Source organism: Symsagittifera roscoffensis, chromosome 6, assembly GCF_963678635.1.
Source record: "Symsagittifera roscoffensis chromosome 6, txSymRosc1.1, whole genome shotgun sequence".
In the NCBI taxonomy this organism is placed as follows: Eukaryota; Metazoa; Xenacoelomorpha; order Acoela; family Convolutidae; genus Symsagittifera; species Symsagittifera roscoffensis.
Genome location: NC_087067.1, coordinates 16222290 through 16248156, shown reverse-complemented (window position 1 = coordinate 16248156; position 25867 = coordinate 16222290). Strand labels below are relative to the sequence as shown.

Sequence of the window (25867 nt, the reverse complement as noted above, 5' to 3'; positions counted from 1 at the left end):
TTATTAACCCCGCGGCCGTAATTTCCATATTCCTCATTTTTAAAATTTGGAATAATTTTTCATAACGGACTAAGTCATTCGGGAAATTCGATGGACTTGTTTTTGTGCCTGGAAATTTTTTTGCTTTTTATTCAAATTTGACCAATAAAAATCGGAAAAGTATATATATTTTTTCACTAATTCATAAAGTCCATAATTGGAAGATGAATAATTGAAAAAAGAAGAAAATATACTGGCACTATCAATGCGAACAAAATAAGACCTAGTTCAATTTTTAATCAGATGAAGCTTCGTTTCAAAAGAATATTTTTTCTAAGCTTTTGATTTAATATATCGCGTCACTGTATTTGCTGAGCAACATCAAAATAGTTTTCTGAAAATACGGAATTCACTAGGCGATGTAGAATAAAATGCTAAATCACATAAAATTTATATTTCTCTACTGTAGTCGTTTTTAAAATAATTATTTAATCGTCGTAATCTGCAGTCTTTTTTAAAAGGGTGTTCAACTCATTTTCAACAAAAGATCGTTCCTTTTATTTAAATAGTGACTTGTCAAAATTTATGTTTCATGAAAAAGTTTAAATGGTCTGTCAGCCAGCACCAAAATTAGTTGCACATTGGTCTAACTTTGATTTAAACAATTTCCCAACCTAGCTTACTATGTTAGCCTTGCTAATTCACTTTTAAGTCGCAACATGTTCATGTGTCAATCACTATTAAAAGGTCAATGCTTCATTTCGACTAGATGAAAAAACACTCAAATTGCCCCTAATGTGTAAACAAAATTTAAAAAAAAACAGAAATTGCACATACTTGAAAAATGTTCTGCAATGAAAAAAAAATTAAGATCAGTTTGGGTTTTTTTTAAGTGAATCAAGAAAGGCGCTTTAATATTAAGTGATACTAAAACTTTGAGATGACTGAGGCGTGCACTAAAAAAAATCAGGTGCCACAGTGAAAAATAGGTAAGTGCTCTTGGTAGCGACTTCAATTGAAATGAACTTTTCGGCACAAGTGAGGGAATTTACACTAAGGGTACATTCATGACTCATTCATTCAAAAATAAAAAATGCTTCATTATTTAATCGCATTGTTTAAAGTTCACATGTTCATTTAGACTAAAATCGTGTTTCGGCCTGATTTTTGAAACTTAATTTTTTTAGTGTTTAAAGCTACTCCTGTTTTGTATTTTTTCAACTCTTTCTACAAAATGTTAAATTATTTTGTTCTTTTGTTGTTCTGTTCTTTCTAAAAATATTGAACAAAATTAAAATTATATATTTTTTTGCTTTGAGCATGGATATCCCTACATCAGTTGTATGAGTTATAGCCCTGGTAAGATAAATTATAGAACTTGCATCTTTATACTTTTTACCGCGCTTGCTCATCTTTGAAGGAAATCGTGCGCTAATAAATATACTGATAAGAGTAGCAAAATGTCTCTAAGCGTATCATATCAAAAATATTCAAAAGAAAAGAAAAAATTAAAGAAGAAAAGATAAAATCAAAGTTTAAAAAAAGGTTTTGAACTTTACACTCTTTGCTTTTCATCGGAATTGAAGGCAGATGTAATTACATGGTTTGGCACATAAAATGAAATCCGAAATTCCCAGTGGGATTAGGTAAAGATTAAAATTTTGAAATCTATTTCGAGTAATATCATTTTTCAAATATCAAACCAAAATACAATATTAAAAATACTGCCTTTTTGAGGTTTAGTTTGAACTTTTTGTAGTTTGTTTTATTATGTAAGCCAATCACCGATAAATACCAGATAGAGATTGTAAAGTATTCTATACACGGTCAACGCCGAGTTATAAAATCATAAATTCTCTAAATTTTTTTATAAATTTATTGATGAAAGTGACTAACGGATGATTTCAAAGCTTACCATTGCAAAGGTTGCCATAAACGTATTAGCGGGAATTTAGAACAACCTTTGATCCATGGTTGAGATGATCAGAAGATAAAACGGCGTTCACCTGAGACAGTATGGTCAAAAAATTTTAAAATTATATGATATCGAGTTAGGATGGTGACCTAAATTGGGGTATGAAGGTCTCCTTAATGAGAAGATTAAGACCGTTAATTCACAAGGGAATGAACCAACATATGAGTTGTTCAGCTCTTTGCAGCGAACCGTTGTTGTGCTCCTGCTTAGGAACTACATTTTTGGTTTTTTTTCTTGGCTGAGACTCGTTTTCTCACTCGCAAGCATCGAGCGCGGTTTATGTTGGGCCTCGAATCACCGACTTTTCGGCTGATGCAGAAGATGAAATAGACAAGCTGTCGAAGTCCGTTCTTAAAAAATACCATTGTTCGTGTACAATTAATCATAGCAAAACTTCAGTCGCTCAAAACTATGATCTAACAGAGTTTTATGGCTTTTATGGTATGTGAGGAATGTTGGTTCTAAAGCGGTTCTCAATAAAAAGCTGCACAGATCATATTTGCCCTTTCTCATCACAGACGAAATGTTTTAACTTAAAGTAGAGTGTATCACGGATAGTTTTTTTGTGCATTTCTGCTTAAACCTTTGTTTTGCGAAAAATGTGACCGGATGCTCTTGTTTTCTTTTTTTTTGCGGTAAAACTTTTGGAAAACATAATTAGTCTCTCTAGTGTCAGCCGTGCACCAAATTTCTTCACTTCCCGTTGGTATAATTGAATTTTTATTGCTCAATTTTCTACATGCATATAATAATAATAATATATATAAATAGTAATTTGAGATATTTGTACCATCGCGTGGATGACTCCAGCGAACGATAAATCAAAAAAGTGCGGTCAAATTTTCAGCTTTGCTGGCTAATGTGATTTTTATTACACTTCCTATCAAGTGCAATGAACATATGGCATTACTTCCTGCTTGCCATCCGTGACGACTGGCTTGTTGCGGGACAAAATGCCGGCACTTTGAATCAAATTAAACTGTGTGGTCAAGTTACGTCAACTGGAACCAAAGAAAATTCGACCTTAAATTAGCCGATTTTTGTGGGAAAAAGTGAAGTAATGTGTCAGCTCATTTTTCAAATAAAATGAAAAATTTTTTACTAATGCAAACCAAATAATTGACTGGCTCTCTAATTTAAAAAAGGGATTTCGAGCCAAAGTTTTGATTTTAAATCTGGAACCAAGAACGGTGGAACCTGATCTAAACTATATTTTATGATTGGATAAATTAAATGTTTTACCAATGTAAAGTATTTAATATTAACCAATCATGATCCATCTAACTAACAACCCACTTATTTGTAAGTGCTGAAGTTACTTGTAATTTCAGCACCAGAGAGATTTGAATTTAACTTAGAAATTAGTTGGACTCTCCCGAGCACTTCAGCAGCCGCAATAAACCAGTATACCCTAGATCTATTGAGCCTAGCAGAGACTAGTTAAACAACCTGAGACTAGATAGTATAAGAGTAAGATTAGGATCGGTATTAGACTAAGAAGTTGCACGAATCTATCCGGCCGAAAATAAGATAGCGTGACGAGCAGACGGTGTACCCTATCCGAAATTACTCTATGAGTTATACACCCCAGTCCTAACTCATCTGGTGCGACCATAAGTCTCGAACAAGACCTTACTAGATTAGAATTAACCAAAATTAGATTAGAAATTAGACAAAAACATTTACAAAATGTTATACGACAATAATTTAATTGAAATGTCTCTCCGACTCAATAGATCAGAGCCAATATTCCGAACCATAATAGAACTACCCGGAATTGGAAGAAGACATCGAACCAAAGACGACATACGACAAAGTAGAAACTTGCCGTATAGTTATATGATAGTTCGGCAAAAGCCAGAACAAACTTTTATATTTCGAATACTACTTGCAATGAATTTAGATTTCCATTTGCAAACATAAAACCTTGAAGTAAATCTTCAAAATCATTTCAGGCGCTAAACAAATTAATATTATACAATAACGATTGATAAAAAGATCTAAGATCGTTTTCCTAAAACTCTGCAGTATTATACAAAACATGTTTGAAGAATATTTATTGGAAAATAAAAATAAAAATTAGTAGCATGACAATAAATGGTTAGTAATCATAAATCATCCTGTTGTTCCAGCTTCATCACCTAAAACATAACAGCAATCATAAACCCACTAATATCATCAAAACACTAAATCTTTCCTTTACACAAATTTAAAACTTTATTAAAATTTAAAGTCACTTAATTTAAAATCAGATCATCAAGGCTTATCCTTGGATCTTAAATAATTTTCTACTTAATTAAATTTTAAATTTGATCATCAAGGCTTATCCTTGGATCAAACAGAACAACTTTGTTCTCCCCCACCCACTTAATTAGTGTCTAACGACCTCAAACGTCGATTCACTACCCAACCCTTTCTAAAAACCCAAGACTAATAGAAATTTTTACACAAAACTAATCATTCAAATTAGGATAAACAGTGAAGAACTTCGGTTATTCATCCTTCACTTGACCCCTCCTCTTACCAGACCCAGGATAAATCTTAGACTTAGTAAGTTTAAAATAGTATCTAACGAACTACTCGCGTTCTAATTATACCTGAACCTTGTGGATCGATTTACTATTCTCCAACCCTTGAACACAATCACTACCCCTAAGTAAGATTAAGTAAGTTAACACCTTAGCTTATACTAGTCACGAGAAAGTAAAAATCATTCTTCGGAATCGATATACTTTTCTCTCCAACCCTGAACAATTAGACCCAGGTTAAGCTAACCAAAAAATCGTAAGAACTAACAGTTTAAGTCAATAGAAATCATTTAACAACCTTTTGCATCCGTCATTCTAAACCTTATGTCATTTAAAAACCTAGGAAATAAACAAACAATCATTTTACACAATTGTGAAATAGATAACAAAAAATACGACCTTGTAATCACACCTCATACACAAACAGTTGGATACATTCGAACAAAACGACAAACACTAAAGAGAAAAATAATAACTAAACAAAGACAAATAACACGAAAAAGATTTTCAAAAAATCGAAACGCATTTTCAGAATCAGAAACCAACAGTTTAGACGAACTTTACAAATTAAAAGAATCAATAGATAAAAATTACCCACAACACGATCAATTATATTTTTCTGACTCAGAAACAACTTCAAATTCATCACAAAGAGGAAAAAGAAGAATAAAAAAGCAGTATAAACACAAACCAGTACATCTATACAATTGGAATCAACCAATTCGACACATTAATAATTACATATTAACAGTCATCGAACGAAAAAATGAGTTCAACGCACACCCCAGGTGACGAAACTCCAGATGATGATGAAATCTTTCCTTTTATAGTAGATGCAGATACTGATAGAGGACAACACATATTTTGTCAAAATTTACTCGTAAATTTATTTGAACCCGGAATCAGTCCATGTAAAACAGAGTTCCCCGATGTAAAAATCAAAAGACAAATCATAGATCACTATCTAAAAGATATATGCAACATAACACAACAGTATGGAATCTACTCTATAGAATTCACTTCCCCAAACCATAATAATAGAACATATACTATTCAAACAGACGACCTTGATTTAGAATTTTCAAAAGTTTTTTCAGAATATATAAAAAGCATCCAATACCATAACTCACAAAGAGCAAACTCCATTTTCACCAATGAAGTTTTCGCACTAATATATAGTTATATTTCGATATTAGAAAATGAACTCCCATTAACAAATGTCTCACCGACAGAAACATCTAAACATTTAAGAGTACGACATGAAATCACACTACTCTCTAGTTATTTAAACATTATTAAAGAAAATTTCACGAAAGACGACGTTTCACAACATACCAAACACGATTTACAAAAAATTTTAGCATGGTTCATAATAGATTATTTCACACACAATATTGATTTAATTGCACAAGCAAGAAAAAATTTTAGACCCCAAAATTCGAACGATGATACCGCTATCACAGAACAATCAGATTATGTTTGGGACCCCGAATGGTCTCATCCAGCATTTATAAGCTTCCCACAATCAATCTCAAGTCAAGCAATAAGTACAATATCTTACATAAGAGATTATGTAAGAGTAATACCATTAACAATTGATGCAACACCATTAAACTATAATACATTTTTACCCGATACACAAAATAATAGTTTAAACTCTACAGTCATACACAATGAAAACCTCAATGGAACTAGGAATCTTACTCAACAAGATATCCAGACACCATCACACTTCATAAATGAAGAAATTGTACACACAACAACTACACAACAAAGTATTTCACCAATACGCCCAAATTTAACAACACCAAGAAATACAAATCCTTCACAAACACAGGTAACCTTACAATCAACCGTTAAACCTTCGGTTGCCCCTAAATATTCACATATGGATTACCAAACATACAAACCCATGACAATACCATCAAAAACACGCAAAACATTCACTAGAAACAACTTTGCAGACCATAATTATAATTATACACATCCATCAAAAACAAATTATCAACCACAAAGAAATTTTAATCAATATACAAAACCTCGAAACTGGGATAACCCAACGGCCCAATATAATTCCACAAATTTTCAACCAAATCCTCCACAGGATCGCAGTGGAAATTACCCATTTTTTCAACAAAATAAAAATAAAAAACAAACATCTTATCAAATGGATTATTTATCCTCAGATGAAGATTTCTTACAACCAGATATATTTGCACCAAATACTCAAGAATATCGTAGACAAGGAATACAGAAAACACGTACAAATCATAGAAATTTTTCTCCACAATCAATAGATGCACAATATCAACAACCAATTCAACAACAAAATCCAATTAATACACAATCTTTTCAACCAATTCAACAACAAAATCCAATGACTACACACTCGTATCAACCATCACAAATGCAAAATGAAATACCACTCCCGTATTATCTTCAACAACATGAAATAACAAGAAACCAACTTTCAAATTTTTCTCAAATGCCAAATGCAGCTGAATCATTACAAATGACAATGAATCCATACCTTATGGGTGGATCATCAATAACATCAAACAAACCTTTAATGGTTTTCACAGGAACAGACCCTGAATACTCTGTAGAAGATTACTTAAATGCAGTAACAGCAAATTTGATTTTAAATATAGGACCTGAACCAATTAATACGCCACTACATCAAAACTGGATACATCGACGCACAGCGTTGATACTAACAACCTTAGATGGCGCAGCCCAAAAATGGTTTTCAGTACTACCTCAAGAAATAAAATCAAACTGGAAAAGATTTACACAAGAATTTTCAAAAATGTTTGACTCCGAAAGAAACAAACAACAACAAAGAGTTTTATGTAATGAAATTCGCAGATTACCAAACGAAACCATCAAACAAATAGCAGTAAGAATCGAAACACTAGTTCGAAAAGCATATTCACTAAATACACACGACTATAAAAACACTAAGATGACAGAAATCTTAATGATGACCTTAACACCACAATTAAGGAAAATAGCAATAAAAAAGAGAGCATCCCATCCTTCTTCAATTCGAGAACCCGATTTAGATTTTAGAAAACTAGTAGACAAACTAGAACAAGCAGAAATCACGATGAAACTAGAAGAAACGGAGAATTTGAAATTACAATACGTTAACAAAATTGAAACGACTCCCACTAATATTAATAATATACAAGAATCAGAAACAGATCTCGTTGAAAAAATCACTGAAATACTCAATATTTACGAAAAGAACCCGAACTTTAAAGGCAAACCATCTTTCAAGAAATGGTGTAATTATTGCCGACGATACGGACATAGTATTTCCGAATGTAGACAAAAACAGCAAGATAGTCAAAATAAACCTCAAAAATACAAAGAACCAAATAAATCATTTTATCAATACATGAAAAAAGATCAAAATCTACCAAACAAAAATGTATACAGCAACAACAGTTCAGGAAAACCACTCCCGAACAATACAAGCTATACAAGAAATCAATCTCCATATAACTCAAGTTATAGAGGAAGATCACCAGAACGAAGAAACACGTATAATTCATCACAAAATCACTACAATAGACCGAATAGTCGAAATAACTACTCCAGATCAAATTCAAATACACAACGATTTGTTTCTAGATCTAATTCCCAATCAAGAAATAACAACTATCCAAACAACCAATCACGAAATTCATCATACAATAGGAATAGAAACTACTCCTATAATAGAAATAGAAGTTATTCAAACAATCGAAATCAGAATTACCCGAACAATCGATCAAGGAATAACTCATATAATAGATCGAACTATAACAGACAAAACAATAATTACCAAAACAGATCGCGAAATAATTCACAAAATCGACACCCAAGTTATAATAATCGTTATAGAAATTATTCCCAATCACCACACCGGAATAATAATCACTACAATAACTCTAATAATCGTCATAGAAGTAGTACACCTAAACATCAAAGACAAATCAATCAAGTACAAGCTAACCCAGAAACAACATCAGACCCCCCAGGTATTGATGACACAGTAACTGATACGTTACAACTTAATCAAATAAACTGTACATCATCAGATTCAGAAAGTGATACTGAAAACACTCTTGCTATCAATATGATAAAAGTCGAAAATGACTATGAATCTGTCATATATGAACAACCCTTTCCATCACACATATATGAAAATCAATCAGAATTTCTTCAAAATTATTACACTACACCCATAAATTCAACACCAACGACGCAAGAGACAAACGAGATTAACACTACAGATCAAACCAATAAAAATACCAAAACAAAATGCTTGAATACAAACCACATTTATCAAAATATACAAAAAGAACAACCCAAAGAAAAAATTTGGACAATACCATTTCTATTAGAAAGCCCAAGAAATAAAGAATTTCAACCACCAGACCTTGAAATAGATTTTTTAATTGATTCAGGAGCAGAATCAAACATAATAAACATTCCCACATGGAATGAAATAAAAACTTTACACCCAAAGCTAACACCTCTTGAAACCTCCAGTAAGTTAGCGACAGCACAAGGATCAACATTGATAAACTACGGAAAAATCCAATTATTTCTCCTCCCTACCAGAACAATGGAGCAAAGCAAACTTCTAAACAAGCCATTTAAACAAATATTCCATATTACTGATATTAAATATAACATCATTGGTATACCATTTATTTCAAAGTATATACCAACAATTAACATACTAAATAGTAAAATATTAATCAAAGATAAATATACAAAAACAAAAGAAACATCATTAACATTTTTTCAAAGATTAAATAAACAACCACCATTCTTTTCAAAATTTTATCCGATATTTAATCAACAAAGAAAACACCTGAAACCACTATCAGGAAACATCTATAATTTTTCAATAAAACAAGTTCATCAATATGATAAAGAACAAAACAAACAAAAATTTTATATGTCAGATTTTGAATTCAAACCTATTCATAAATTTTTCAAAATTACAATCTCTTCAATAAAATATTTGAAAAATTCGAATTCAGATATTATTTCCTTACATGTTTATAACAACACACCTTACCAAGTAACATTACCTTTAGGACTTTTAGGATATTGTGAAACTAACGCTACAATATCACCAATACACGAAAAAGCCTATCGCGTAAATAATATACTCCAATTACTAGATATTTGCCAATCTACAATTCTTAATGAAGAATTATCTATAAATAATATAATAAGTAACGAAAACAGAAATACGGATTATTTCACAAAAACTCCATATTTCAAACCTACATTCAACATCAGTAACTACACAGAGGACCAACAGAAATTTTTAACAATGTTTAATTTCCAACATTCACAAATAACACAAGACGAATTCGAAAAGTTAGCCAAACAGCTAATTCAATATTCATCAGTCTATGCAACATCAAAATTCGATGTTGGCAAAATCAGTTCATCACTACATCTCCCATTAAAACCAGACGCAGTTTTCAAAAAACAAAGAGCAAGTAAAGTACCAATTCACTTACATGATAAAGTAAACAGATTACTCGATATTTTAGAACAGTACAATATTATATCACCAGTTAATAAAGAAGAACAACCAAAAGGCAACACATTCATCAACCCCGTTATCATTCTAGCTAAAGGAGAATCATTAAAAATCGTTCTCGATGCTAGATACCTCAATTCACTCATAGATGAATCAAAATGTAATTGGCCCATTGAACCAATACAAGTTATTTTAACAAAAATAAACGGCAAATACTTCACAACCGCCGACATGAATAGTGCATACAATCAAATGCCACTAGATGAACAATCACGACGTTTAACACAATTTGTTATCGGAAACCAACAATATGAATTCAACCGCTTATTCTATGGAATATCCATAGGACCAGCAGCATTTTCAGCCTTTATGAGCAAAATTTTTAGACCACTAATACTCAAGAAAAACGCAATCACCTATTTAGACGATGTTTTTATGCAATCACAATCAAAAGACGAAATGTTCAAAGTTTTAGAAACATATCACCAAATACTTCAGAATGAAAATCTGAAGGCCGCCCCCGATAAATCACATTTCTTTTTGACAAAAGTTAAATTCTTAGGACATAACATAGAAAGAAAAACAATCACTCCACTGAAATCACGCATTGACGCTATTCAAAAACTTCAACCACCAACAAATAAAAAGAAAATCCAAGAGTTCCTTGGAATGTTAAACTTTTTAAGTAAATATGTTTATAAAATGCAATTATATCTACGACCATTTTACAACATCCTTAGACAACAAAATAATTTTGAATGGAATACAGAACATCAAACACGATTCGAAGAAATAAAGAAACTTTTAACTGAACAAATTTCAAACACAATTCCAGACCCTGATCAACCATTTTATGCAATGTGCGATGCTTCGAACTTTGGCATCGGCGCAGCATTATTACAATCACATAATGGTACAAATAAAATGAACCTAATATCAGCAAATTCTCGATTATTCACTCAAGCAGAGCTACGACTCTCAACTCTAATGAGAGAATGTACAGCCATAATATATACACTTACAGAATATGAATTTCTGATACTTGGATCAAAACATCCCACAGTTTTATTCACAGACCACAAACCAATCATCTTTCTTTTTACACAGAAATAAAACCCAAACCACCGAGCTTACAGATTTCAACTAATTCTAATGAAGTTTCCAAACTTACATATAGTTTGGACTGCAGGAAAAAATCTTGCATTACCAGACACCTTAAGTCGAAATACACCACCTGAATTACTTACACGAAAAACAACAGTTGAAATACCCAAAAACATAAAATTCTACCTTGCAGAAAACGAAACATCACCTCGATTAGAATGCAAATATGCAGTTAAAACTGATATTGAACAATCACAAATAAATAATTTACAACATTTCCCACTTTATTTAGATTGTCAAAATAATCATTATGAAGTTGACCTACTTGGAACATCAACTTTTAAACCAATTCCATATTCTCAATGGATAAAAAATAACACCCAACAAAAACGAACAAAACAACACCTACCTAAAAAAGACCATTTTCCACTAATTGAAAAAGAAGATTTAACTGATAAAATAAATTTATCAGGACCACAAACAAATGATTCAAAATACACAATAAATCAAGTTTTTGACCTTCACGACCCACTTGATACAATACCCTTATCTAAATTCGAAGTTGAAAACATTTTTCTCCCCCCAACAGATACGATTACAATTTCAACACTGAAACAATATCAAAACCTTGACCCGATAATTCGACAACTAAAATCATGGCACAAATATAAAACTAAACCTATCAAAGCAGATTCAACCATTCTAGGAAACAAAACACTCCTCCGATACTTTCGCAAATTTAACAACACAACAATCAATGAAACTACAGACCTTTTAGAATACAATTTAAACGAATCCACAGTTCCCTGTCTCCCTATAAGTATGATTCTTATAGCTTTTAATATTTCACATACACAAAATATTAAAGGACACTCTGGATCAGAAAAAACATATTCAAATTTTATACAAAATTTTTACTTCCCAAATGCACCAATTTGGATAAAAGTACTATGCAATGATTGTATAGTATGTCAGCTAAATAAACCTTACCCAAATCAAAAACAAGTAGCACAAATACAAGATTTTAAAGGACAAAGTTTATACTTTAATCACCGTATCTCATTTGATACTAAAGGACCAATTTCACCCTCATCAGAAGGAAACTCCTACATTATGGTAATTGTTGACGCATTTACACATTATGTAGCACTTAATCCAGTACCACATTGTAACGCTTATTACGCATACACAACACTCTATGAACACTGGATAGCAAAATTTGGACTACCAGAAATTTTAGTTACAGACAATGGTACAGAATTCATAAATAATGAAATAATAACACTATGTCATTTATACAACATTAAACACAAACCACGTACATCTCATGCACCTTGGACAAACGGCTTAGTCGAAGGTATGAACCGTTCATTACAAGAATATCTTAGATGTATCATCAACGGAAATGATACAAAATATACCGAATGGTCAGCAGATGTAAAATTATTTCCCTTAGCATATAATTCACAAATTACGACAACTTTAGGAATGTCACCATACGAAATGGTTTTTAACCAAAAGCCACGCAAACCAATAATGTTTACAGCAAATTCTCATAAAAACGCACAAGGTTATTGTCAACCAAATAAAGACTCAATTTGTTATAACCTCCCATTACATACGCACGATGAAGATCATTTTCATCACCCACAAATTCTTAAACTAGCCTCCGGTACACACACCGAATGGATTTTAAATAGAGATAAAAAACACAATGAAATTTATCAAAAAATAACAAAAAAGTTATTACAAAGACAAAATATTAATGAACAAATCAATTCACGTTTTACACCAGCTTCCGATTTAAAAATTGGAACATTTGTTTTAATACCTAATTTTAATACTCACAAAGGAATTTCTAAAAAATTACAACCCCTCCGAAAAGGACCCTATCAAATAATTGCAAAACCCACAGATGTCACATATAAAATTATCGACTCAAACAAAAAAGAAATCGTTCAACATCGAAACAACCTATTACCTTATTACCCAAAAGAATACGCACTCCGCGAATTAACTCAATTATATTCTTTCACAGGATTAAAAATCATTCAAAATGAACCACATCTAAAAAACACAGAACAAAATGATAACCCCACCGAAACTCAAAACACAAAACCAACCGCCACCAAAAATAATACACAAAATCATAAAGAATCTCCAAAACAAAGAAAAAATAGAAAAATGACAGAACAAATAATACCCCAAGAAGAAATAGACAAATCAGAACATAGAAAGACAACAAGACTCCGAAATCAACCACGTAAAAACTACAAACTGTTCATCCCCCAATCTAAAATATTAAAGAAAGTAGAATTTAAAAAGTAATTTTAACATTCTATACTTCACAATCTTGAAACCTCCGTAACATTTTTCATTTCCATTTTTCAAAATAACATGCTCACAAAGTACGCAATAATTCTAGTTCAAAATAGACCAACAGGATTCATCCAATCCGCCACTTTCTCTAACTCAAACTAAGATCAATTAGACGAATAATCTAGAACTCCAGGCACATCTATAACTATAACTTTACGACCTCCAGGTCAAAAATAAGCAAACCACTCCAACTTGACAGCTAAAATAAATATCACCATAATACCGTACCCCTCCCTTATCTAATAACCCAAAGATCAACAATATTTCCCCAACTCAGACCACGAATACCCCCAAAACAAATTTGATAACTTAGCCTAAAGTCACAAAGTGAAGATTTTAATTAGCCTAAAGTATAAAAATCTCACCATACCCCGGATCATTTGACAAACAAAAATAAAGAAAAAGACGACCTCCCAGTCACCATGAAAATTGCCCCCAACAATTTTTTACGAAACTCAACCCACTTGTCAAAAAACTAATAAATAATTCGACCACACTAGAAAATCGCCTCAAACAGCAAAAAAATATTCGACCAAGAGATCATTTCTTAAATGCTTTTCTCTCAAACAGTCGCTCAAATATTTATCAATTTTAAACATTTTTTTTCAATACTTCAAGCCTTTATAATATTTCTTTTTGATATCATTGAATCTTTTCTAATAATCATAATAATTTTTTGTAACATTTTTTTAATTTTCTACACAATAATTGAACTATTCCTCCAACTTTCCAAAACCCTTGAATATATCCACAGGTACGATTTTAACAACTTGTCTAAATGATACGAACAATTTTCAGTAGAACTGATATTTTTTTATTGTTTGTAATTTTCATAACATTTCTATTATCCCTCATTTTGACAATATGTAAATGTATAAAGAAAGCAATCATCACATTTGCCCTAGCAACAATTTTTCTAATTCTTTTTTTAGAAGAATATTATAATAAACATAAACCTTCCCACTAAAGTAACAATTTAAAAATCCATCAAAAATTGCTACCCAACAGTCACAGAATCAGTCTTCACCGACATCATCCCAAGATAATCCAACACCACCTTCAACTACCCAAAACCCTCAAACATCTACACGAATTTCTTTTCAAGACAATCCATACACTTTTGAAGAACGGCACGCTCGTTTATCTGAACCACTAGAACCAGTTCAACGACAAGCATCCCTAAGTGAACCAACATATAATCTTTACCCAACACTACCACAAGAACTAAGTAGAATACGAAACCTTAGTCAAAACCAAAACACAGCAGAAATAAATAGACAAATTATACATCCTCGACGAAATAGAAATTTTCAAACTCCCCGAGTTCATTTTGATATACCTCAATCCCCAACACAAACCACTCCAGAAAACACCACTGGTATCACACCAGAAACTCCTACACTTTTTTCACAACGAAGCACTTCCAGTCTACCTTCAGACTACTTAGGTTCAACACCAACATCTGAACAGATACGTGAAAATCCCTTTAACCCCCCAAACCTAACATCACGACTACCATATTGGACTACAAATTCATTCACACAAGGTGAACCAAATTTAGTCAATGACCCCATAGATATTTCTACGGATACAACAACATCCTCATCACTACCAGAAACATTATCACTACCATCAACACCATCAATAAGTCAATTTTCACCACTACCCTTTAACTTAAATTTTCCAAATAATCTCGACGCCAGATATCGAGAACAATCATCTATAAATATTCCTTTAAGATTAGATTGGAATACATTCACAGCACCTCCACCATTATTTGGACAACATCAAGAAAGTAACCGCCTTCATAACTGGGCACTTAATAGATTACAATATCGCCAAGATATTCACAACGATATCCGTGATCACAATATTCAAATACTCCAACAAAACAGTTTACAATTAAAGTTTGAAATCACAGTTAAGTTAAATAATATTACCCAACATCCCTACCCATTAAATCCACCTAACATAACAGCTCAATCACTACCACCACCGTTTATAACTACTGAAGTAATATACAAATACGACAGATACACCAAAAACACAATTGGTTACATTACATTTTATAATCCATACTCAGGATTATCATACACATGTATATTCTAAAATTATTAATTTTTCTCCAAACCCTTTTCCTAATAACCTCAAATCAAAACATAAACCCTTCCCCTCGTACAGGACCACAAGATTTATTAGTAACACATTACGATTGCGAAGAAAATGAACAAAAAACACTACATAAATATGCAATCAATCAGGTATCACAATGTGAAACAGAACCACAAGCTATAGAAACCACAGATATAATAGCAACACTCTATTCAAAAGCCCGAGCTACAACAGTTACAGGTTATAAATTCACAGCAACATTTTCCGAAAAGAAAGTACATTGTTCACAAGTCTCGAACGGAAACAAAAACCGACTTGACCATGAATCATTCTACCAAAGTAATATAGAACGTCTTTTACATCTCAATCCCGACGATTGTAAAAATGAATTACTTAGACTAAACATCACACAAAATAAAAACTCCCAAAGAAAATTAGTTAATTTTCAAGTTTTTTCAGACTCTGTACATCAATCACAACTTGAAAGACACCAAGGACATATAAAACTAGACGAAAAATACCCGTATAACGGCGCACACGGACGATTAACCTATGACCTACACGATAAACATTGGATACCACACATTGGTATAAATAACCCATCAAACTGCAAAGCAGACACGAAAAATAAAGGATACCAAGAAATAATGTTTTTCGATTGGAAAATACAACTCGAAAAAATACAACTCACACGAGATTTATCTGATAATACAATGATCTATCAAGGAATCCGACTACCTTGTAAAAATGATCAAGGATATTGCGACCCTACAACAAGAACACAAGCAACAATTGTTTGGTTCCCCGAAGACACATGTACAACATTTCAAGTAGCAAAAATACACGCTCGTATGATAAAATTTCACGAAAAATATTTCATACAATCAATTCCATATGAACAAGTCCATCCATCACGCAAACTAAGTTCCGATTTTAGAAACATAGACAATATAGAAAATAAATTGACACGTTTTCAAATATATCAAGAAACAGAACTTGCATGTAAATACAGGAATCCACTTCACAGAACACAATACTCTGAAATATTAGTTGAATATGAAAAAGGATTCGACATGACCACTGGTAAAGTAAAAATCGACCCATACGCCACAGGTCATCCTCTAAACGAAGGAACACCCTATATACCAGTTAATTTTCAAAAAAGCAACGGACAACCTGGTGGACATCTAAAACCTTCTGACACCAGAAGCACACGCTTACAAGAATTATCACTAATGAATACTACATATTTTGGTAATATCCACTATGATATTCATTTGGATATGAAACTAGACTATACAATTAGCCGCATTTTTCAAGAAATGTCACTCTCCGAATTAGAAACACTACATCAACTATGCGAATTAGAACGAACACAAATACTACAATCACTTGCACTAGCAGTATTAAAAATACCCTACGCAGGATACTTATTATCAGGAAATAGATCAAATTTTTTAGACTACGAAGGAAACATTTTATGGTTTTATACTTGTACTAAAAAAGTATCACCACTATACGTTTTTGAAGATAAACGATGTTATAAAAGAATCCCTATCTTTTATAAGAATAAAGTACATTTCGTGGATACACTTTCACGAAGAACCTATTTCTGGGATACCGCAGTCCCATGTGGATCAGAAAATAGCCACAATGTAGTACAACTAAACCCTGATGAAAACAAATATTATCTTCTCACTCCATATCCCACATTAATGCAATCACTCAAAAAATTTTCACCAGAAAGCATTCGCGCTATTGCTCGAAACCCAAATATAGACTTACAATCAATAGGAATCTATTCAAAATCAGATATTCAACATCACATTAGAACACAACAATTCCAAGAATTATTAACACAAATGGACACTATACAAAGACAATCAATAGACCAAAATTTACGCAAACTTGCAGAAACTGCAGGATTTGCCGATATCTACACGCAAGACTATAGCGGATATTTTAAAGACATTAAAGATTATATATATCTAAACGGCGAAAAATACCGTCCCCAAGATATATCACCAATTAACATTTTTAGCTTTGTTACACTCAAAAATGAGATCCTAGATTTTCTAGGATGGCCCTACTACATCTTAGAAAAATTGACTATTTTATACGCAATGTTTAACTTTATTGGATTTCTTTTCTCACTCTTAAAAGGAATCTACAATACATGTGCTATACACACACAAGTAAACAGACAAGCAAGCGTAGCACGCATACTTTTTGCAGGATTTTTTGGAATTTTTTCCACATCTATAAACAAAATTCTTTTAGACGCACAAATAAAAGAATATAACACAAAAATAACAACACGACAAAATACATACGACGAAGAACATAACAATGTCGACCCACAGCCAACGGCACCACAATTACCACCCCTACCAAATAACCATCCACTATCCCTAGTCCCACGAAATTTTAGAAATTTAGCAATCACACATAATCCAAACTTTAGACTCACCACATCACAAAGTCCCGTCCAACATATAATGACACATCAATCACAAGATGATAATACTTACGAACAAATTATTGAACAACCACATACCACCGCTTTTCAATCTCAAAATAATAATTTTTTTAGCCCACGATGAGCCGCCAACTTGGATCACTCCATCGATCAAATTCCCATCCAACCAACCTTACCTCTTCAATCCCAATAATACCACTTTTTGCTTTTCCGCCACCCGATTTTCCATCTAGCAATGTAACATCAGGCATGAATTCCGACACTAACTCACAAATTTCAGTTTTATACTCCATTTCACAGCTAAATAACCCGAATATTGAAACCCCCGACGAATTTGCCGACTCAGAACCATCTCCATCCAATAATTTTCATAACCCTTCTAATTTTTCTCAACCTCCTTTTCAACCCATATTGTCCAATAACCCTGACCCAATCACTCCGACACCCTCTTATGCTTCCCAAGTTACCCCAACCTACTCCTCATACCATTCTGACCAATCATCTCCAGACACCCCCCGAATCTCCCCAGAGCTAGACAATTTTATTACCCTCCAACAACAACCCTACCACCTTAACACCCCGACCATAAACCAAATCTCCTCCACTACAACTTCATCCAATCCCCCTACACCCTCTTCAAATTATACTGAATCATTAGCACCATCATCCACATCAACTGAATCCTCACTCAACACTAATAGAGCTTACCGCACTTTTAAAAGAAAGTTCCCCAACCATCCTTTCCCAGCAAAACCAGGAACAGCCCGTGAATACATCAACCACCCCCAGCATACTAACACTAGAGAATTTTTAGCTATCACTTTACCCTCATTTCCACAATACACCTTAAACACCCCTCATGACGCTAACGAAACACGCAACTTTGTAGACGAATACGTTTTAATGCCCACTCTCTCTTGGACCTCATACTATCATTTCACTAACCCTCTTTGCTTACCTTTAACCAACACATCCATCGATATAGACCGAAACAAAGACATGCTATATCGACTAACTACACCACTCACCGCTAGACAATTTACTTACGTAGGATATAAAAAATCACTAAAAATACACACTGCACCTAGAGCTAATGAATATACACTAGAATACTACGATCACAACATCATCAGAGCTAACCAAGATCAATTCTTAGACGACGATCGCTTCGCTAACCCACAAATCACCGAGAAATTTTTCATCAAGACACCATATGTATTTACACTAAACATCTTCGACCGAAAGTTTGATCACATTATTTCAGAAGCACTAACAAGCACACAAGCGTACGAAAGTTTTAAAGAACGCTTCCAAATCTTTTCACTAACCTTTCATTTCCTTGCACCACACGAAAGAGATTTACACTGCTCACACGATATTATGTTGCGAACTAAACAAACACATACATACAGTTACTATCGTTTCATCCAAAATCACTTTGACCTCCACACACCCTCTAGACAACCACACCATCGCTTTCAATTCATCAATTCAAAATACACTTCACCGTATTTCCTAAATTTCACATATTGTATTAAAGATACTAACCTTCATGGTATTCTTCGTAACTATGACCCCATAACCCAAATGTATATTTTCTGCCCCATCACCAAGACCTTCAACGCCGAAGAATCCCGACCCTTCCTTATCCCGCACGAGTTTGTACAGCCTATAGAAATCCCCATTTTAGAATTCATCCACAACACTAAATTTAACCACAAATTATATAACTTAATCCAAAACACACCTTATGAGTTTGCAGTAGGCACTGAAGAACTAACCACTATTAAGGCACTTCAATTGCTTTGGCCACTGCTTCAAACTAAAAATATCATCCGCATCTTAGCTAAACTACTAACAACTTCAGAACTAATTCACGATATCTTCCCCCACGGTTTTTTCCCCGACGACTAACAGGTAAGTATGAATTAAATGAATATAACTAACTAATTAAAATATTAAAAAACTCACCATTCTTTATTCATGTTTTCTTTAGATTTTTAGCCTTCATCTTCGATCATCTGAAAAATTCACAAAAGAAAAATAAAAAATAGCAAACTTCTTCAAAACTGTTTAAGACCCTTTTAACTTTTGCACCAACAATTAAATAAATATAATACCAATGCAGTAAATTAATTTATAAAATTTTCCCCCAAAGCAATAAATCTACATATGATGAAAATTTGTATCTTAAAATTCCCCCATTACTAGCAGTAAATTTCCAAATTCTATGCAGTAAATTAATAAAATGCAATTGCAGTACTAACCTTTTGATATTTTCATTCATTCGCACAGAAATTCTATCCACACTCACACAGCTCGCCCACGAAAAATTGTTTAAAATAATGAATTTCAGTTTCAAGTTTTCACACTCAACAACTCTAACATATAATAACAAGTTTCAAACTTTCCTTTAACCCGGTTGGAAAGGAATCATATACTAAACAAAACTAACCAACGCAGCTTACTAAATACCACAAATCATAAAATAACAGCATGACTTAGAAAAGGAAACCAACGGTACCCAAACCGGATTAACCCAGTTTAAAACTGGATAATTTATTCTTTTGAAGACTATTACAAAGTCTTAGAAAGAGATAATAAAACACAAAAAAGTCGAAAGACAAACCCATACCACAAACAATTTGCTTTTTGGAAAAAGTACATAACCAACAAGACATAAGTAAAACCACAACAAACCCAACATAAAATGTTGTCACATAACAGGACTCCTCATAAAAACCGCATGAAATCATACTCCCACACCTGGCCTAACCCACCAGGAAAGGACGTCCTGAGCATGCTCTATAGCCGGCCTAACCCACCGCGCTACATCCACGCTTTGTGACCACACCTTTATTTTTAATAAGAGCTACTCAAGGGTGAGTAACTCTTCAGAATAACCGAACTAAAACAAAAAGCTTTTGTGAAAACAACTAACTAAAATCATTATTAAAAAATATTAAACTAATAAAAGTTTTATAAAATGTAAAATCACATGATGCAATATATAGATCAGAATACAACACCAAGGACGAACATCAAAAGACAAGACGACCTCACTACACTCGAGAGAGAATGACCAACTACAATCGATATGCCGCTCACAATCACAACTCAAAGGATTTAGAGTACGACTTGACTTCGCAGAAAAGGACTTCATTGAACTAGACCAATGACCACCTCGATGTTCAAGTATACGTACAGATCCGAGTAACCAGGCATCCCCTCCATGCTCAATCTCCACGCCATTCCCGAGCTAGATCAAACACAAAAGAAGTTCTCTCCGAAGAACAGAAAAACCTGACATAGCCAACCATTCTAAAACCAGAATTGATGCTGTTGCAGAGACTCAGTCGTTGTCACAAGAAGAACACAACGTCTTGTGTCCTCAATTCCAGATCCCTGGAACTTCCTTAACAAAAAGGAAACAAAAGAAAAATGATGTTCGCCAAATACCAACGTCCATCATCCATCCTTGAACTACAGAAGAACTGTTCTAAAAAACTCTGTAAAACCCGGATGGGTGGAACCTGATCTAAACTATATTTTATGATTGGATAAATTAAATGTTTTACCAATGTAAAGTATTTAATATTAACCAATCATGATCCATCTAACTAACAACCCACTTATTTGTAAGTGCTGAAGTTACTTGTAATTTCAGCACCAGAGAGATTTGAATTTAACTTAGAAATTAGTTGGACTCTCCCGAGCACTTCAGCAGCCGCAATAAACCAGTATACCCTAGATCTATTGAGCCTAGCAGAGACTAGTTAAACAACCTGAGACTAGATAGTATAAGAGTAAGATTAGGATCGGTATTAGACTAAGAAGTTGCACGAATCTATCCGGCCGAAAATAAGATAGCGTGACGAGCAGACGGTGTACCCTATCCGAAATTACTCTATGAGTTATACACCCCAGTCCTAACTCAACGGATCCAAGTTGTTATTTATTTTTGATGTGAAAATTTTGGCCAACGGAAACTTTCAGCCAAATCAAAGCGAATCAAAGGGAATAGTTTATTAAAGTTTATAACAGGAAACACTTCCTGATTTTTAATCTAATAATGTATAATAATAGAGTTTGTTTAAAAAATAGGCTGCGACAATAAGCGACCACAGGTTCTCAATACATGGTGTTCATGATCGTGTTAAGATTTCAAACTGTGATTTGGTGAGTTTTTTAGTATGATTATTAGTACGGGGTTTATCCACGAAGGAACAACATACGAGCTGTTCAGCTTTTCACGGTGAACCGCTATTCTGCCTCTATTTATCATGAGCTTTTTTGGTTATTTTTTTTTGGGCTGGGTAGTGTTGCCTCACCCGTAAGCAGCAATCACAGATCATGGTGGGCCTCAAAAATCCAACTTTTCGATTGAGAGGAGGAGACGTCATCACACTTCCGCTCTCCGTTTGAACTTCGCAGTGGGAAACCATTATGTAATATTTCTCCAACTTCGCATGTGTTATTTCTCCACAAACATCAGGACCGACAAAGAAGCGTCATTCGAGCAAAATATCACATGAAATCTCATTCAAACATGATTTTGAGAATATTTTGAAAAATAATTTAAAAAAATAAATTTTCTCAGTATCGCTCATAATTTTTTTGCTCCGACCATTGAAAATGGGGACGAACTTTGTATTCGGGTTTGTTTTAGTTTTTGTGTTTTCCGTGCGAAATCAGGTACCACAAATAATCATCCGAATGGATCGAGTAATATATTATGTTGTAGCCCTTTTACTCGTGATTCACATTACGAAAAAACTTTCCAGTTTCGAGAGAAACCATCTTGAAATATATCATTTGTCGTCTAATTTCGAGCGATTAAAGTCAAATTAGCTTAAGTCAAATTAGTTATCGAAAAATCTGGTTATGGGAATAAAATTTTTTTAAAAACTTTTAAAAAAAACTGTTGTCAAATGTACTCCATTTGTTTTTACTATCGAAGTTCTAGGTTTTCATTTAGATTCACTTATCGCATCAAAAAACAAAAAACGGATGCAATTAAAAAAAAAAGTAGGTTTTTAATCAATATGGTCGGAACCTTGCGTGCAACTTGCGCAACAACCGGTTAACATTGTGAATTTTTGGCTTTTTTCTACTTTGTGGTGCTAATCACTAATCAAGCAAAGTCGTTGAAACCAGTTAAAATTTTAAAGTTATGTTTTATACCTTGCGCTAAGATTTTTTTGCTAGTTATTGCAATCCTTCTTTGAGAGCTGTAGTACATTCTTGAAAAACTTACACCAAAATTTAGAAATGCAAAAACAGCTTTAAAAATTTTCTAGCTTTAACTTTGATCATGCTAAAATTTTATTTCTTGCAATTCCAGGGGCGGATCTAAGATTTTCTCGAGGGGGAGGGGGGGGGGCGGATTTTCCAAAAAAAGTTAAAATTGGCCAAATGTTCTGCACCGCAGGCAAATTTTGAAAAAAAAACAGGCCAAAAAGGCAATTTAGGCAGTTTTGTAAAATAATGACCATAAAGAGTGTGGCGCCTTCAGAAAAATTTTAGGGTCCGTCACCAAAAATGGATAAGTCAAAATCATACAAAGGGGGACCCTTGGGATCGGCAGGGGGTCGAATCCCTGAGAGGGGGTGTCTCTCCCTTAAATCCGTCCCTGTGCAATACTCTATTCAACCATGCTGCTTTTGGTTGATTTTGACATCTATGTATTTTATTAAAGGTTTCCAGACGAATGCACAGCGGAAGTCCGGAGCCAGCTGGGTCCGACTCGAGCAGTTTTGACTCTGGCAGGGGCAGCGAGGCACTGGTCGACCCGATGGGTTACAACTCAGCCGGACATCTGGCAACAATTCGGGGTGCAAAGAGTCTTCCTAATGGTGAGACCGGTTTCTGATATTAAGACTTTCTAGCGCCGGCTATTTTGATTGTAATAAATTGAAAAGTAATCGGGAATTCTCAGTTCAATTTTCATTTTCTGGTACCTACTTTTTTAAAATTAAAAACTGAGCCTAATAATAAAAATTAGGTACCAGAAAATTAAATTGGTTGAATTGAGAACTTATCAGTTTATTTCACTTAAAATAGCACAATTTTGAAAGTCTTGCATCCTCTCTTGGTCAAACTGCGGCATATTTGCTATCGCGAAAAGATTAACAGTATGCTGAAAATTAGCAGACGTTTGTCGAAATTTTTTTTTTTTTTCGTTTTTTTGACTTGATTTTTTTTCAATTTTCTTTTTTTTGGAGTGATAATACTTTGTTCAAAATTTTGTGTTGTGGGTTTTTTTATATATTTACATGCATCAGAAATTTAGGAAGAATTATTTTTTTTTCATGACAGTTTGATATACAGAAATTTTCCACGTGAAAAAGTCAATAAAGTTTTAAAATATAAATCTGGAAGTTAAATCAAAATCATAATACTTCCGTGCCATGCAATTAATTGAATTTATTTTTCTTCAAAGCAAGAAGGCGTTTTTAGTCTGTCAAATTAGTCAGCCTGGCTTGCGATCCCTAATCGAAAATGAATTTTGCCAGGAAAAAAATCCAGACATGCGGCTCCGGCTCCCATGTACGGCGACCACCGGGAAGATGATTGCTGGCAACCGCGTGTCCAGGAAAGTAGCACACTTCCCGGTAACAACAGACAACATCAGCAACAACAGCAGTCGAACAACCCTGACATTCCTACCAAGGGTGGTATTTTGATCACGCCTTCTCGGCAAATCCTCCAGCCTCCAGCATCGAATCACGAGAAGTGGAATCTCCCACGTGACGCTAATTCCTTCAAACAGAACCAACCCGGAGGTATGAACGGCAGCAACAGCTCGCCAGGTGCGAACACGAACTCCAATGGGAATATAAACCGAATTGGGCTCTCGGAACTCGAGCCGATAGCCGAGAATTTTGCGCTGGAACGAATGCGAGGGGATCCAAACTACATTCCAGACGTCGTAAGGTCATCCGCGGCTTCCAGTCAAACGGGACTCAGTCATTCCGGAAGTAATCATTCGCTTCATAAGAGTCAACAACAACAAACGCAGCAACAACAACAGCAAAACAACCCGACGGCTAGAACAACTGTACCCCCCAAACGAACTCCCCCCGCAATACCCCTAGAAAACGATTCGAGAACTGCAGTTGTTTAGTATTCAAAAACAAAACCGATTGCTTCTTCCTAATTCAAATCCAATTTAATCAGCTCAATTCAGTGCAAAATTTTTTATCACTCAAACATTTGCAATTTTTATCTTTCGTAATTGATTATTAGATTATGTTGATGAATTGTACTTGTTCAATTGAAAATTCATTGTTAGAAAATATGCGTTTCATTGTTAGAAAATAATTAGAGGGTGCATAGACATTTGTGTCTCAGACATTTGTGTCCGTGACAAAACAGTCCAAAATTATGAAATTTTACCAGAAAGTTATGTCCCAGACAAAATTGTCCGAAACTATTTTGCAAAATTAATTTCTTTGATTTGACCTTGTGATATTTAATGTTTTGTTCTTTGAGGTTGTTTGATCGTTCTTCAATTAGATTCTATGCCTATCAATTAGCCACAGAACAGTCAAAGTGGGACATAACTTTCAAGAACAATTTGAATGTTAAAAGCGCTTTTGGCCGAGTGATGAAGTCATAAGTTTCAAAGTCAAAAACTTTTAAGTTCCAATCTCGGGTCCGACAAAAAATTTTCGTAATTTGGTCAATATTTAAAATTGAAAAACCCAAAAATTAGGTAACCTAGGGGAAAACTGAATGGGGTTGACTCGATT

At 33.7% G+C, this 25867-nt stretch overlaps 3 protein-coding genes across 8 annotated transcripts in view; 2 read left to right on the top strand and 1 right to left on the bottom strand.

Annotated features, from left to right (window-relative positions):
- The window catches only part of LOC134847548 (protocadherin-20-like), a 71017-nt gene extending 45676 nt beyond the window's left edge, over positions 1-25341 (top strand). For all 5 annotated transcript variants that reach the window (XM_063864612.1, XM_063864610.1, XM_063864613.1 and 2 more), the window contains 2 exons: positions 23812-23968; positions 24629-25341. In XM_063864612.1, the coding sequence (XP_063720682.1) occupies positions 23812-23968; positions 24629-25239 (768 nt within the window). In that variant the 3' untranslated portion in view covers positions 25240-25341. The remainder of the gene's footprint in view (positions 1-23811; positions 23969-24628) is intronic.
- The window catches only part of LOC134847913 (bifunctional arginine demethylase and lysyl-hydroxylase JMJD6-B-like), a 500322-nt gene that overhangs the window by 161447 nt on the left and 313008 nt on the right, over positions 1-25867 (bottom strand). The window lies entirely within an intron of this gene.
- LOC134847915 (uncharacterized) overlaps positions 1-25867 on the top strand; it is a 336559-nt gene that overhangs the window by 50054 nt on the left and 260638 nt on the right. The gene's annotated exons all lie outside the window — the stretch shown is intronic.